General features: G+C 42.1%; 1 protein-coding gene across 1 annotated transcript; it reads right to left on the reverse strand.

The window, feature by feature from the left end:
* Positions 1–12,269: 12,269 nt before the first annotated feature.
* Positions 12,270–16,115, reverse strand: ZBTB42 (zinc finger and BTB domain containing 42). Its single transcript, XM_075844948.1, has 2 exons — positions 15,829–16,115; positions 12,270–14,007 (listed from the first exon to the last, which is right to left on the reverse strand). The coding sequence occupies exons 1-2, from the start codon at positions 15,899–15,901 to the stop codon at positions 12,572–12,574; spliced, it is 1,509 nt and encodes a 502-aa protein (XP_075701063.1). The 5' UTR covers positions 15,902–16,115; the 3' UTR covers positions 12,270–12,571.
* Between the last annotated feature and the right edge of the window lie 798 nt (positions 16,116–16,913).

The following is a 16,913-nucleotide window of genomic DNA, read 5'->3' on the forward strand; positions in this document are numbered from 1 at the left end:
AGAGGAGGAGCGCGGTGGGGTGAATATACTTATTTATTTTACAGTATGTCCGATGGGAAGGGGGGAATGGATGGCGCACGGCTGGCCGAAAAATGTGACACATTAAAGATACGTTCGTCTCTTGATAAACGTGTCGCATCTTACCCCAACTTTCTTTATATTAAGACTGGCATATGAAACGCCAGCCTTCATAAATTACCGCCTTGGTCATCTGAAAATGATCAGCCCATTGTGTTCAGCTTCCTGTCACAAGAGCCACTGGACACCAGATATGAACGCCTCCCTAACCTAGACCACCACAGATGCTGGTATTAACCATTTTTCTACCCTAGATCACGAGGGAACCCTATACTAATAGGAATATTACCAGAATTGTTTTAAAAGGGTTGTCTAGGCACAGGATGGTTTTTCATACTGATGACCTATCGAAAGGATAGCTCATTAGTATATGATCGGTAGGGGTCTGACACCCACACCATTTGGCCATTTTGGTTGCTTACAGGCACTGGAAGTTTTGTTGGAACCAGATGGCTCCGTACACTGTATAGCGACCGTGCTGCAGTACTGCAGTAATGAATATTCACTTGAATATGAGCAGAGCTGCAGTACTGCAGCACGGCCGCTATACTGTGACTGGAGCCATCTGCATCCAGCACCGATGACTGCATAACTTCCGACGCCTGGAGGCAGCCGAAACAGCTGATCGGTGTGGGGTCCAGGTGTCGGATCCCCACCGAACATTTCGTAGATAGGTCATCATTATGAAGAACAGCCCCCTGCCTGGACAACCCCTACACTAGACCACCTGGATTTTTACACCCTCTAACCCTCCATAGATAAAAACGTAAGCCATTCTAGACCCCCAGGTATATTATCATTAACCCCTTATGTATCCTAGGAATTCACCATTATTGACTAAGCCACCTCAGACCATCAGTATTAAGCTGGTAGAAAACACACAGTATTAACCTCAGTGCCTGATTGCAGACTATTGCAGCAAAGTTTTGTCTTGTCGGGAAGCCCAGAAGTTCTATGGGCAGCTTGCCTACAGGCGCCATCTGCAGAATCAGGTGTTGTTTAGGGCAGCTAGCATTCATACAATGTGCTGTTAACACAACCTGGGCATTTGGAAGAATACAGGCTGTCATAAATGTCACCTGTGTTTGGTGACAGCTTCTTCCCAGTTTTCTACATATTTGCATTGGATTACAGTAGGTTTAATGCAGGGACAGACCATGCCAATATGTTCCTGGTGTGCATTGAACCAGCTAAGAACCCATACTGCCCATGTACATTCACCCACAGAATGTCTTCTAAGACAGAAGTTTCCATTTAGGTGATGTTCAGTTATACCAAACTCATTACATTGTGTCCCGGGCTTCTGTAATGACTATGTACAAAGCGTCTGTAGCTTTGTTATTTGCATGGATTCTTGGAAGTTTGCCATGTTCTGTCCACTGCCTCTTGGCAATAGGGTAGCTGGAAGAGACTGTTGTGTATGAGCAGCAAAGTGCGCTTGGATTGATAATCCGTATCGCAGAGCCAGGCAACTGGTGACTCCGCAGCTGTCTGCGACTTCACCGTTCCAGCAAATCCAAAACTGCGAGGAACTCTATAATGCTTTACTTACCTCCAAAAAGTCCTTCAGAACGCACTGTACCTAAAATATTCATTTACTTGGCAAAACCCTACCGGAATGCAAAGCCGTAGCTTGGAGCTCCAGGGCCCCCGATGCAAAGTCTGCAACAGAGCCCCCAATTAGCATGTGCCATTTATAATACTGGTGTCTTCTCATGGGGCAGAGGGGACTTAAAGGGGTTGTCCAGGTTCGGGGTGGTTTTTCATACTGATGACCTATTCACAGGATAAGTCATCAGTATATGATCGGTGGGGGTCCCACACCTGGACCCTGCACCGATCAGCTGTTCCAGCTGCCTCCAATTGCCGGAAGCAGATGGCTCTATATACTCGATAGCGGCCGTGCTGTAGTACTGCAGTTCTGCTTCTATTCACTTCAATAGGAGCAGAGCTGCATTACGGCCACTATACTGTGACCGGAGCCTTCTGGAGGCAGCCGGAACAGCCGATTGGTGCAAGGTCCAGGTGTCGGACCACCACAGATCATATAGTGATGATCTATCCTGTGGATAGGTCATCAGTATGAAAAACCGCACTTAATCTGGACAACCCCTTTAAGACTCCTCTGCCCCATAAGAAGACACCAGTATTATAAATGGCATCATAATAATAATAATTTTTTTAAAAAAGTGATCAAAAGTTTGCTAGTACCATAAGATTGTGCAAATAAAAGGACAGCCCGCACCTCAAAAAATGTCCTCCGCTTCATCGACAGAAAAATAAAAAGTTAAGGGTCTCAGAATTTGATGACACAAATTTTTTTTATGAGAATTTTGAGACCAAATAAAATTTTTTTTTTTAACAAATACTTTTTTCTTTCTGAAAGTAGTAAAACATGAAATAAACTATATAAATTACTGTTGGTTTTGGAAGTAAAAACGAAAGAAAATATGCACTTTACCGCCAAAATCGGTATACTTGATCTGAGTGATCTATCTTCCAACAGTCAGTGTTGGTATAATTTCACTGCAGGGAAAATACTACTTTCTCCTTGAAGCATGTCGGCATCTCCCAAGAAAGTGACAGTAACGGTCTGTTAATCTAGTAATGGGATGTACAGGTTTCCATGCTTACCAACAAACATATCAGTCTGCAACTCTACACACGACCACTAGATGGAGCTCGAACTTCTTTAAAAAAAAAAAGTGTTCTTATTTTAGTCTATAGATTTAAAATGTTTTTATTTTACTAAATACAAAGACCCCTCACAACTTAGTAAGTTAACTTATTGAGGTGGAAATATAAAACTTGTATTTTTGGAGAATCCCTTTAATTTCTTTTCCAGTCGGCACAACTTAGATGAGACAGTAATCTCCAAGTTATTGGCTGGTCTATTTGTTTCCTTATTAGGGTATGTTTACACGCAAACACAAAAACGTCTGAAAATACGGAGCTGTTTTCAAGGGAAAACAGCTCCTGATTTTCAGACGTTTTTGAAGCCACTCGCGATTTTCGCTGCGTTTTTTACGGCCGTTTTTGGAGCCGTTTTCTATAGAGTCAATGAAAAACGGCACCAAGAAGTGCCGTGCACTTTTTTCGCGGCCGTTTTTCAAAACGCCCGCGCAAAAAAACGACCTGTCGGAGCAGAACGCCGTGTTTCCCATTGAAATCAATGGGCAGATGTTTGGAGGCGTTCTGCTTCCGATTTCCCTTAATCTAAAAGAAAAAACTAAGAGTCATATGAAGGTAGAGCAGAGCCCCATATATTCTATGGGTGAAGCCTAGCATTGTGAGCCTGCTGCCAAAACCGCCTGAAGTTGATCATCTGTTTTAGGAACGAAAATAAATATTCCCCATTTGAATGGGATTTATGATGATCTAAGTTAGGGTCCCCTTACACGGCCCGACGCGGACCGTGTAAACGAGCTCCGATCAACGAGGCAGCTCGTTGATCGGCGCTCGTTTGCTCATTCCTCAAGGAGCTATGTTTGGGGACGAGCAATCGTTATTCCGATCGCTCGTCCTCATACGTTTCTATCATGTTGGCAGCACATCGCCCGGTTTACACAGGGAGATGTGCTGCCGACAACGATATTTTCTGGCTGCATAAATTATGTGATTAGCCGATGAACGAGCGTTTGCTCATTCATCGGCTGATCGTTGCCCTGTTTACACAGGGCAATGATCGGGAACGACCGTTCACATGAACGCTCGTTTGCCTCGATAATTAGCCCGTATAAAATGGCCTTTAGTTTCAATAGGTGATCTGGGGGTTCTGGTCGTAATATTGAAGCTAACATGCATCTGTATTCCGGCCATTTAAAGTGCGGAAGTCTGAAGATGCGGAGTAAGCGTTCAATGAAGGTCAACAGGTGAGGGGAATTGTGGTCTATTGTCCTCTTTACCTGGGGGAGGTGTAAGGGATTGGTGTCAGACCCTGCAGGGGGTGCTAATTAGGAGAAGGGGGCGCCCGGGAGACAGCCAGCCCTATGGATATAGGGATATGAAAGTATTAGCGAGCTATGGTTCTTATAATATACGCAGAAGATCCAATGTGATGGAGATATGGATTGTTACCTTATGATGTGCAATTTTCTTTTCTTTTTGTTCTGAATGTAGTGTATTCTGATTTATTTTATTGTCAGTTATGGTATTGTATGTTATTTTCTTTTCTTTGTATGTATCTCGATAGGAATCCAAGAGGAAATGACTTTGAAGTGAAATATATCTTGAGGATCTAAAATATGTGGGAATTGCCTATTTGCAATTTGGGTTGTGAAAGTCATTGTTTCTATTGCACTGCCTTTATATTGTTAATTGTTAAATGTCAAATGTTAATTTCATATGCTGAGGACATATGATGTGTGTATTAACTGCAAGTTGTTGTAAAATACAAAATAAAGAATTTATAAAGTGCGGAAGTCTCTGTAGTGGGGGTCCTTAAAGTGAACCTATAATGTAAAACATGGTGTCCTATCTGCAGGCAGCATGTTATAGAGCAGGAGGAGCTGAGCAGATTGATATATAGTTTTGTAAAAAAAAATCTTCAGGATAACCCGTCATTTATTAATTGAGATCCCCGCTTACTGTGGACTAAAGAGTCCAATGGGTGGACCCAACCATTGATTGACAGCCTCCACTGTATGAGTGTGATCACCAAAATAGCTGCCAATCATAGTAGGACCGCCCACTGGACATTTAAGCCCAGAGTTAGCAGGGATTTAAATCAATAAATTACAGGTGATCCTGAATCTTTGACAAAACTATATATGAATCTGCTCAGCCCCTCCTGCTCTATAACGTACTGCACGCAGGTCGGACTGCACGTTTGATGTGACCGGTTCCCTTTAACACACTACCCTAAAATGCAAAGACCGTGAATAAGTTGGGCAGTGAATGGGGCCACCGTGGCAGGTTAGGGTATGTTCACACGTAGTCAACAAAAACGTCTGAAAATCCAGAGCTGTTTTCAAGGGAAAACAGACCCTGCTTTTCAGACATTTTTTACCAACTCGCATTTTTCGCGGCGTTTTCACACCGTTTTCGCGGCGTTTTATACGTCCGTTTTTGGAGCTGTTTTCATTGGAGTCTATGAGAAAACGGCTCCAAAAACGTCCAAAGAAGTGTCCTGCACTTCTTTTGACGAGGCTGTATTTTTACGCGTCGTCGTTTGACAGCTGTCAAACGACGACGCGTAAATAACAGGTCGTCTGCACAGTACGTCGGCAAACCCATTCAAATGAATGGGCAGATGTTTGCCGACGTATTTGAGACGTATTTCCAGACGTAAAACGAGGCAAAATACGCCTCGTATACGTCTGAAATTTGGCCGTGTGAACATACCCTAATACTTTAGGGGAAGAGGAAAACAAGCACCCCTAATCCAGGCACACCTTGGTATATTTTGGCCGCTGTACTATTTTAACATTGCGGCTAGTTCTGAAAAAAATGCGGGTCACAATATGTGGCAGTGAACTCCTTTCATGAAAATGTTGGGGGTTTTTTTCTTTTTTTGCGTTTTTTTTTTTTTTAATCATGTGTTTTTCTTCCTATTTCCCATGGAAGCGGTTGTAGAAACAATTCCGAGAACTACTTGCAAAGCAGAAGTAAAACTGTAAATGGGACACCCAGGAGGCATTTTTTCCATTGTCACAGCAAGACTTTCCTTCAAAGATTTAGTTTTCTGCCCTAACCATGTATCTAAATAACCTGGCCAAAGCAGAGCGGCTTATTGGTGCCCGCCCCCCCAGGTTGCCCTCTCCCAGCAACGCCCATGGTGGTACCAAGTCTTTCTCTTCTTGTGCCCTGGCTCAGTCTATACATATATATCATCCTGGTTGTGTTCCCCATGACTACAAGGGAAGGACAGCAACTTCAGTGCCTCACTTGCATAAAACAGACCCCCACCGCCATGTTCTTCAGACGGCTTTTGTACTTGCACCCAGGCCCCGAGCCATACCCTGAGCTCACCGCAAGGAACGGACTACCCAGAAATATCTCGGTGCCACAGTTGAGTTTCTACGGTTGCTCAGGTGTTGTAGACAAAACATAAGAGCAGGAAGAACAAGTTCCGCTGGACGGCCCTCAGATGAATTTGAGAAGGCGATGACATTGCACTGACCCTTCGTAAAAATCTATTTTAGCTTTGTGTTATCTAATCATTTCTCGGCTTGCCAGCGTTCTCCTTACTGCTGAAATACCCAGGACTGAGGTGACATGATAGAGCAAGCGGCAGGGAAGTCCCGAGATTTCTAGAACCTACTGAGTAACAGCCGGTCAACAGGCAGACTTTCGATTTTGGGTTGTAATATTAATTTCAGAGCAAATCTCCAGGCAAGTGTCTGAAGTATTATACACTATTGGTGCTATTTATAATGCATATCCTTGTGAAGAGAGGGTGAGACCCAGGGTCGAACTGGCCCACTAGAGGATTCTCCAATGGACCATTAACGGGGTTTTCCAGGATTACAAAAACATGACTACTTTCTTCCAGAAACAGTGCCACACCTGTTCACAGGTTGTGTCTGGTACTCCAGCTAAGCCCCATTCATTTCAATAGAGCTGACCTGCAATACCAGACACAACCCATGAACAGGTGTGGCACTGTTTCTGGAAGAAAGCAGACATGTTTTTCTAATCCTGTACAACCCCTTTAAAGTACCATCAGAAGACATCCCCATTTGGAGCCAATCACTTAATAAAATGTCCTGTGGGTACAAGGATTACAATGCAATGAAAAGTTCTGTACAGTTAGGGGGGGGGGGGCTCAGAATCATTTCATCTGGAGTTCCCAAGGGATCCCCGGTATGACTGATAAAAAATATTAATGTAATATAAGGTGTTCACTATTCGGGTATGTTCACACGACCTATTTTCAGACGTGATTCAGGCATTTTACGCCTCGAATTACGCCTGAAAAGACGGCTCCATTACGCCTGCAAACATCTGCCCATTGCTTGCAATCCAACCCATTGGTGAATTGCGGACGCAAAAACACGTTCGTGTGCACGAGGCCTTACACGTGGAAAGAATCCGCACTGAATTCCGAGCATGCTGCAGGTTTTCCTATCGTTCGTTACATACGTCTGACATGGACTCCCAATGAATAAAAAAACCCTAAAAATAAAAGTTGTATTTAAAAGCGTAGTGTACAATTAAGTCAAATGTACCGTTTACCGACCTATACTAGCCAAACTCTTGCGAATAAAAGTCTATGGACACGTTTATGGCGGCAGAACTTACCAATGTATACGCGGAGCGCAGTACCAAAACTCAATGTCAACCCAGCCTAGGAATCAAAAAGGATACGCGTATAAAATTATATACAACCATTTCTAAGGTACTCAACCCGTCAATACATCTGTGCCGTCCATTATAATCAAGCTGGACCCGCTAATAAAAGATTTCAACGAAAGATTTAAAGCAAACAATTTAGGAAAGGCCAAGCGTATCCCTCCATGAACTTTTCAGACTCAACTGGCTGTTGAATGTCTCCAGCTGTTGAAGCTTGTCAGCTGCTGGGGTCCTCCAGCTGATCTCTTGCCCCAGCTGCTGGGGTCCTCCAGCTGTTCTCTTGCCCCAGCTGCTGGGGTCCTCCAGCTGTTCTCTTGCCCCAGCTGTTCGATCACGGCTGCTTTAAGGGTTTGGCAGTTGTCGCAGTGCTCCAGCTGTTAAAGCTCTTCACGTGCGACTGGTGCATAATACAATATACTATATGATATTTTCTGAAAAAAACATCGAAAGGGCAATAAACGTTGAATGACTTTTTAGTTACAAAAAAAAGGAATTTGATATGTGACCCAAAAATAAAAAAATTATCCATTTTTTTAACAACCTCCTACCACAAATTTAGTAAAACCAGGAGTATTCTACTAAAACACACAGTTGAGGCCAACTGAGAAGTAAAATCATTTTGATAATTTATGGTTAGGAACCATTGGAGTAGAACAAGAAATTGTTCCGACTGCTCTGGTGTCCATTAAATTGAACGTAAGTGGTCACAGCTCAGGCCCTATTCTTGTTATTACCACTGCTAATCTTTCATCACTGGTGACTGTCCTGAGTTCCAACTTAAATTTTCTATTTCCTCTATCATTTTCTTCCAAACATGAACATGTCTTAGTTAAAAAAGATGGGAGGCCCTGACAAGGGTTGTATGAGATTAGGAAAAAAAGCTCTAGTTTTCCCCAGAAACAGCGCCACTGTGATTGGTTTGGCAACCTTATAATCTGAATGAGGCCGAGCTGCAGTACTGACACAGTCCATGGATAAGAGTGGCGCTGTTTCTGGGAGAAGAAAAGATAAGCAGACCTGTTTTATAATCTCTTAAAACTTAATATGTATTACAGATATGTGTTATCACCAGCAAAATATACATTTTCTTTATAGAATGACTGGAATCCTTTAAATTAGGGATGTGACTGTTGCCAGGAAGCTCAAAGTTGACCACTACTATTCTTACCTCAAAAGGCTTATGGATCGGGCATAAAGACCTAAAAATGTAGACCTGTAAATTTTTGTGGAATTGGACTACGACCTAACAGGTATGGGGACAGCTCAACAGTTTCCCGATTGCCAATGTATGTCACTAAAGCAAACCAGTAGAAATTAAAAAGTTACAAATTTTGACCTCAAAAGGTTTGGCCTGGGAGGACTCCAGCTGCGCTCATGGCTGCCTAGATGTGGAACGAGATATGAAGTTGGCAAACCACTTTTTTCAAAAACATCAACATCACACCACCCTTCAAAAAGAAGAAGCCCTTTTGAGGGTTGATCTAGTATTTGACCTCACTGAAGTATAGGGTATTTTCAATCATGTTCTACCAGAAAAAAAAATGCAAAAATAAAACAAATGTTCATTTTTGAGGTTCTAAGTTCACTCGATAGAATTAAGAACGTGAAGTAGATACAGTACTAACACTATGGGTATTGTCAATGACTTATACTAGGTCTTAATAATCTCCATGGACAGTGTCTTTTGTCTACAGATAAGCCTTCATTCCTTCCGGCATCAAATTGAGCACCAGTAAATGCCCCGATTAAAAGGAAATTATTTGTTCCATTAGAAGACAACCCTGGAGTAGGTTTAAGATTAGTAAGCTTTGTTGTATCGTAGTAAACATCTGTTTTTATTGATCATTACAAAATATATACACACCAGGTAATTCAAAGCCAAAGTTGAAGAAAAAAGGACAAAAATTAAAATTAAAAAAAAAATAACCAGAATTTAACAGATTTAGATTTTATTTTTTTGACAAAAGGAAAAAAAAAATATAAAGACATCAATCCTATTCACGATTGTCAGTTTAACACACACTGAAAAAAAAATTGTACTTAAACACCACACAAAACTAAAAAGATAAAAGAATTACAAAGAAAACAAAAAAAATTGTAGAACAGCAAAATATTTTTTTTATAAAATATATTCCAAGCCAACCTGTCTGTCTACATATTATATAGTATAAAACTTTATACAGAAATAATTAGTGTTTTTTTTGTTGTTTTTTGTTTTTTTTACATATACATTTTCGTCACTTCAAGGAGAACTAGCAACTGATAATTTTCAGTGATTTCACAGCATTGGCGTGATTATATTTCACATCCAGTGTTAAAACCCATGAGCAGCTCTGCAGAGCAGGTACAGATTCAAAAAATAATTACAGATTTATTATACCCAAACTGCATCTGTGCAATGTGTTCATAAAGAAATGCTAAATGCAAATATGCAAGTTTGTTTTTTTTATCTACCAAAGATATCAGTGTTATTGACTCAAAAAATAAGTGCAAATGACATTGCTTTCAAACAAACAGAAAAAAAAAAAAACAAGGTAATTGGACATTGCACAACTGGATTTATATATATATATATATTTTTTTACCTTTTTTATTATACTTATGTTCATCAGGCGAGAGAAGCGGATGTAAACTTTCCTTGTTGTTTACCAGTGTCTAATATTACTTTACCATGTTTTATTAAAGTATACATAAATTAAATATTTTAAAGACAAAAAAAAAAAAAAAATCAAACATACAGCAATTACTCCCATTTCGTCGATGATCGCGCATCTCGAAAGGGTGAAAAAGAACACAATGCTAAATAGAATCTCTAAATTATAAAATCATTTCACTTCAAATAAAAACTAATAAATACTATATCAAGTACCGTCAGGAACAAAAAAAATAAAAAATAAAAAAACAAAAAAGAAATAACTTAATTTTAGTAGTTTTTTTTTTTTTCAGTGCTATTTTCAAATCACAGCAAAATAACATAACTAACCAGTAAATAAAACTATTGTACCTTGGTGAAGCCTATTAAAAAATGATGTTCACACATATTAAAGGAAATAAAATAAAAAAAAATTCTAAATCATACCTTCAACGTGAATGTAACAGCAGTTAGGAAAAGAGTCACAATGTGAACACAGAACAAGAATGACACTGTGTTGGCGTATAAATATATTTCCTCACATTACACGGACATTTGGGAATCATAAAAACTCATTAAGGGCATCTTCTTTTTTTTTTTGTAATAATTAGGATCATAAAGTTTCATTTATCTTTTAAATGCCAATAGAAACTTAAGATTTTTAGCACGAGCCAACAATTGGCACTTCAAAATAAAAACACATTTTATATTGGCATATAAAATGGAGCGCTTCCCAAGTCGGAAGATAATTTCTTCATTTATGAACTGTCTCTACTTCATGTAGGACTATTATAACTTCATGCGAATGGCACAAACACGCTGCAACCCATAGCAAACAATTAGACCATTGTTCCCTACATTCTCGATGGACTAGACCAGGACCGGTCTAAATTCGATAGCTAATTCCATCAGAAATTTGCTAACTTTTTGAACTTTTTTATTTTTCGGTCACATTCTTGGCCACCCCTGGGAAAGACTGACCACAGCTCATTTCTGATTGGTTGCTAGAAGTTTCAGCTATGTCTTTTAAGACTTTGCAGAGGATTCTGGGAATACAACAGACACAGTGTCTGTCAGCCTTTGAATACTATAGCTTATCAGTCCGGGAATATTTAAGACGTTTGTCATAACATATCAGTTAAACATTGACAGTACAATGTTTCCTGTGCGGATTGCAACAGATAGCTGTCATCATGCCATAAAGTCATTTGCATTGTGAAACAAGTCTATCTGGTTGTCACCAAATTTTTATATATATCTTATAACCGTCTTAGAAACAAATACTAAACACTTCATCTGCTTCAGATGAGGGAACACATTTAGGGCCTCATTGTTCAAAACTGTCTAACAGTAAGACAGGCCTTGTTGCCCCTGGCAACCAATCACAGAGCAGCTTTCATTATTATAGAGCCGATTAGAAAATGTAAGCTGAGCTCTGATTGGTTGCTATGGGCAACGAGGCCTGTTTTCTGCTAGACAGCTCTGATAAATCAGGGCCATAGTATTATATTGTGCTCTGTGCACTTCATATTAATAAATGGAGCCAAAATGAGAAAATTCATCAGGCTAACAAGATGCACATCGTCAACCGGGCACAGAAACACTATAATTATTTGAATTTTAATAGTCAATACTTTGAAGCCACCGAACATTTATCAAATGTTCAATACTTTACCTATACCAAGTGATCAGCACAGGAAATTGTGAACCACATCCTAAATACTGCTGACTGAAATGTTGATCGAAAACTTTAATCTGCGACTAGGACATGCTGCCAGATGTACAGATGTAGCAGTGCTGAATTTGTCACTGCAACTTTCAGCTTTCCGAGTTAAGATAAAGCAATAGGTTTACCTGCTGCCCTTTGTGATAAGTTAAACACAATATGTTACAGTTGATGCCTAACTCAGCTCTGCTACATCAATAGAATATTAGGTAGTTATAGTAATGAGTGCCTATGTTTGGGATATTCCTGCATCTAAGGGTATGTGCGTACACACACTAATTACGTCCGTAATTGACGGACGTATTTCGGCCGCAAGTCCCGGACCGAACTCAGTGCAGGGAGCCGGGCTCCTAGCATCATACTTATGTACGATGCTAGGAGTCTCTGCCTCGCTGCAGGACAACTGTCCCGTACTGTAATCATGTTTTCAGTACGTGACAGTGGTCCTGCAGCGAGGCAGGGACTCCTAGCATCGTACATAAGTATGATGCTAGGAGCCCGGCTCCCTGCACTGTGTTCGGTCCGGTACTTGCGGCCGAAATACGTCCGTCCATTACGGGCGTAATTAGTGTGTGTGCACATACCCTAAGGGTATCAAGCCAGATGTAACCAACATGTGTTAAGCAGGGGATTGTGAGTAATTTGTGGACACTTCAACGATGACCCTTCTTTGACGTTTGCGATAATCTGCCACATTCGTTTTAACAGCAGAACAAATCAAATATATATATTAATTGCGGGGGGGGGGGGGGAGATGGGGTGATGCACTTTGTGGTATCAGTGTCATAACAGATTACAGAGCTCAAAATGGACCTTACAATCAAAATTTACATCATTCATTACTACACAACCAACGACTTGACCAGGCCACAGTGAAACTTACGGATGTGTCTGTACAAGTCACCCGACTGGGTGAATCGTCTCTCACACCACTTACACGCATGTGGCTTTTCCCGTGTGTGAACCACCGCGTGACGGCTGAGGTTATGGGAATATTGGAAACTTTTCCCACACTGGCCACACGTGTAAGGCTTTTCTCCGGAGTGCGTACGTTCATGTCTCTTTAAGGTGTACATACATGAGAAAGTTTTGCCGCATATCGTACAGGTGGGAACAGAACCATCGGGGGACATCTTGATCCGAGAACCGTCTCTGTCTCGGAAGTGGGAACTGAGATGAAGCTGCAGAACATGAGGACTTGGGAAAACTTTACTACACAAAGGACATATGCAAATCTGTCCTGGAGACACAAGGACACCTGATGTAGAAAGATCTGAGGAGTCCATGTCATCTTCACTCTCGTCTCGGTCGTGATACAAGTCTTCTTCCCGAACGTGAGAATTTCCATTTCCTGCGAACATGTGTCCTAACCCTGTCATTAGGTTTTTGGCTGAATTCCCAACATGTTGACTCTTTGGACTCTTTGCTTCACTGTCCTCCTGTTCTGACAACAAGCCTTGTTCATCTTTAACAAGTGGCACAGTGCCCTGCTGCTGGCTGTCGGAAGCCAGCTGTCCAAAGACGTAGGAGGGGTGTAAGGAATCTCTCCCAGACATTGGCTTGAAAGACAAATCCAGAGCACAATCCCCATCACTTGGAGGCTGTGTATGGTTAGCAGATCTCTGGGACAAAGGGCATGAAGAACTATTGACACTGGCCTTTGTTTTTCCAGCTGCTGTCTTACATGACACAGCCTCTGTAGGAACTGAATTGACACCTATCAAGTCGGGGGACCGGCCCGGTAGCCTAATGACCTTTTCTTTCCAGGCCGGTTTCTCACGTTCAGTGGTAGACATTTTTTCTTTATCTAAGATACATCCTCGAGGTCCATCGGCATCGGACAACCCATCCTCTTTCTCCAAGTCCGACCCGTCGTCGACTGCTTTTTCTCCCAAATGGAGTTCTTTATCTTTAAGCTTGCCCTTGCAGACTTTTACAATGTCATACATGTGAAGATAGCTTGCAGCGGCCAGCACGTCTTCTACTGGGAGGTTGTTGAATTCCAGCTTCCCTTCATACATGAATTGAAGCAGCAGACTGAATGCTGGGGCCGTGACAATGTCACTGTTCAGATGTACAATGTCCCTTTTGTCTAGCTGGTCCCTGTAGAAAAGATGGAAGTACATGCTGCAAGACGCCAATACAGCTCTGTGAGCTTGGAACTGAGCTTCCCCAACTAAAACAGTACAGTCACACAGGAAACCCTGGTGACGCTGCTGACTCAGACATTGCAGCAACTGGCGGCTATGGTCTGGAAACTCCATTCTTCCTTCATAACCTGTTTAAAAAAACAGGAAAAACTTGAATGTTACAGTCAACTAAATCCTCTTAGCAGCTGCAATAAAGATCTGGCTGTAGCACCACATGGAAAAAGCGAAGCACATAACATCCACCGCTCAATTCTCTATGGCAAGTTGCATTTATAAAACAAGGTTCTCATCTAACTGCACCTGCCAGGAACAGGAAAAACTTGATTTTAAATAAACAATGGCTTCCAGGAGGCAGTTTTCAAAGCTTTGTCCCCTTCCTGGTCAGTGCAGCGATCGAGTAGTTATGGTAACTGCTGCCTTTTAAACACAAGTCTTGGCAGCTGTCTAAAACTTAATTCAACTTGTGCGTACTACGAAGACGTTGCGATCACAAATACGTATTTACACAACGGGGATATTACAAAAAGCCACAAACAAAACCCGCCACCTACTATGCCAATATAAAACTGCAAAAAAAAAAAAAGTCATTGCTATAAAATTTACTTTTTTTTTTTTGCATCGCCTGCTTCGTGACAGTCTTACCTTCCCCCCTTTGCAATAATAGAATGGACCGGCTCATGGGTTATACCCCTGGGAGTTTTAGGGTGATCTAGCTTTGGTCTCTGCCATGGTTTGTGGCATTACAAGGTCTCCAACAGACAAGCAGTGAGTAGCAGCAGTAGTTTGTGTCTCTGTGTCAGTGCAGAGTGTGAGGGAGGAGGAGGCTGGGAGTGCTCGCTTTGCTAATTACACAGCAAGCTGGAAAGTCAGCTGCTCTGAGTTCACTAGGATAGAAATGCTACCTCCAGCTGTGCTCCTCTTAATGCCATATGTTACAGCAAATCTAACTACCAGCCAACCACGCCGCTTGCTGCCTTTTAAAGTTCCAACTTCCCCATTTATAGCCATCTATTACATGGGTGCAACTGCTGGCCGGATTGGGGAAGGACACATGTCTACAGCTACAAGACTAGGTACAGGTGCATGCGGCCCAGGACAGCACTTTAAAGGGGCACAAGTCTACGTGTTCTACATTTACTGTGCAATCTATTGTTCCCTATAAGCCATTCCAGAGAACCATACGGATTACTAGAAAAATATCTGTCCTTTATATCTCCTATTTACATACATATACACTTGAGCTAAGCTACAGATTATATTAGCTGTCCCTTTAATCTTCTAGAGGTCTTTTCAGGACTAAAGTCCTTATGCTATAACTTATTAGGCTTTTAGCACACACACAGATCAATATGAACTATTATATAGCTTGCTAAGACATAGAAAGTAGAGTAGGGCTCCAGACACCCCCCACCAGCCCAATCCTCTAGCATAACCCCCTGATTTGTGTACCCCATGCTGGGCTATGGGTAAAGCAATGTCTGTGACCTTTGCAGTCAGTCCCAGGCCTGTCGGTTCCAACTGCAGCAGGTTGCACAGAGTTTAAGGAAGTGCAGACAGACCTCATTGTATCCACAAACACCCCCCTCCTCTCTCCCCTCCTGCCGGCTGTGCCTTCACCATGTAGCTGCCAATTCCAGCCTGGATCATTGTTTCCCACGGTTGATTCCCCCCCATAACAAAGTTGTTATTGTTTATAAACACAGCTAGAAAGACACAAGATACATTATAACAGACTTCCCTGCACTGCTACATGTGTTGGTGTCAGATGAAGAGGATCAAACTCAATGCAGAACCCTCTTGTTGTCTGGACAATGTCCCCAGGGGGGGTTAGACCAGCAATAGTCCAGATGGGGACTGCAAACTTGTCTCATCCAGTTTAAAAGACCAGACCCCCCTCCCCTCCCTCCCTGCAATAATGAGCATGCACCCCAGATATTGAGGCTACTTACAGGCTGGTTTGGGGGATCCAGGGGCTGGTGGCTGGTTTAAAGCCCAGAGTTTGTGGGGATCCTGCGGCTTCATGGAGATCCCCAGATGTTGGAGCTGGTGCCACCTCCCTCCTCCCTGTGTTAGTGGCAGCCTAGCAGCACTGTGTTGTTGGAGCAGGTTGGTAAGAGGACACTCCTCTGTGCACACAATACTCTGTAGCCTCTCCCCCTTGTTGTGTGATTGCTCCTGGGCTCAGGCTTGGTGCTGCTGGTATATGGAGCTTTCCTTGGTGGTGGTGGTGGTGTCTCTGCGCAGAGCCTGGCACTGGACACAGTCCCTGCTCCCCCTCCCCAGCCAGCAATGGGAAGTGTTACCACCGCTGCTGGGAACCAATGGGGAGAGGCGAGAGCTACAGCTGTGCCCTTCTCAGATAAACAGGCTGCTCCTGTTATAATACACTGCTCAGCTAGCAGGGGCAGCCTGGCAGCTTTTTGGACTGAGAGGAGGAGGAGGAGGGGTGAGGGTGCTCATAGCAGGACTGGCCCCATATAACATTCACACTTCTGCTCTAATCATGTATATAGGTGCAGAAAAATAAAGTGCTGCTGCAGAACCTCTTGCTGTGAAGACCTGTCACCTCTATTTGAAACTTAGCACTAACCACCCTGCGTATATCAAATGTAGAGATTATTATAGAGTGTTATGAATGTTTGAATGCAGCTTCTGCAGAACCTCTTGCTAAGAAGACCTGTCTCCTTTATTTGAAACCTAGCACAAACAACCCTGTCTCTATCAAATTTAGAGTTTATAATAGAGTGTTATGAATGTATGAATTCAGCTTCTGCAGCACTCTGTTTTGTTTTTTTTGGGGGGGGGGTGGGGTTTATATTTACAAATAATCTTTTATCTCTCATTTACTATATGACCTGTATAAGCAATAATACCAACATACAGTTCTCGTATAATACCAACATACAGTGCTCAGATTATACCAACATACAGTGCTCAGATTATACCAACATACAGTGTTCAGATTATACCAACATACAGTGTTCAGATTATACCAACATACAGAGTTCAGATTATACCAACATACAGTGTTCAG

The sequence above is a fragment of the Rhinoderma darwinii genome, chromosome 12 (genome assembly GCF_050947455.1).
Source record: "Rhinoderma darwinii isolate aRhiDar2 chromosome 12, aRhiDar2.hap1, whole genome shotgun sequence".
Lineage (NCBI taxonomy): Eukaryota > Metazoa > Chordata > Amphibia > Anura > Rhinodermatidae > Rhinoderma > Rhinoderma darwinii.

Bases quoted from the DNA above. Each gene is read 5' to 3' on its own strand.
- ZBTB42 (XM_075844948.1), bottom strand. From the start codon at position 15,901: ATGAAGCCGCAGGATCCCCACAAACTCTGGGCTTTAAACCAGCCACCA. The intron at 14,008-15,828 runs GTAAGTAGCCTC...TTTTTTAAACAG, and splicing joins TGGATCCCCCAAACCAGCCT to GTTATGAAGGAAGAATGGAG.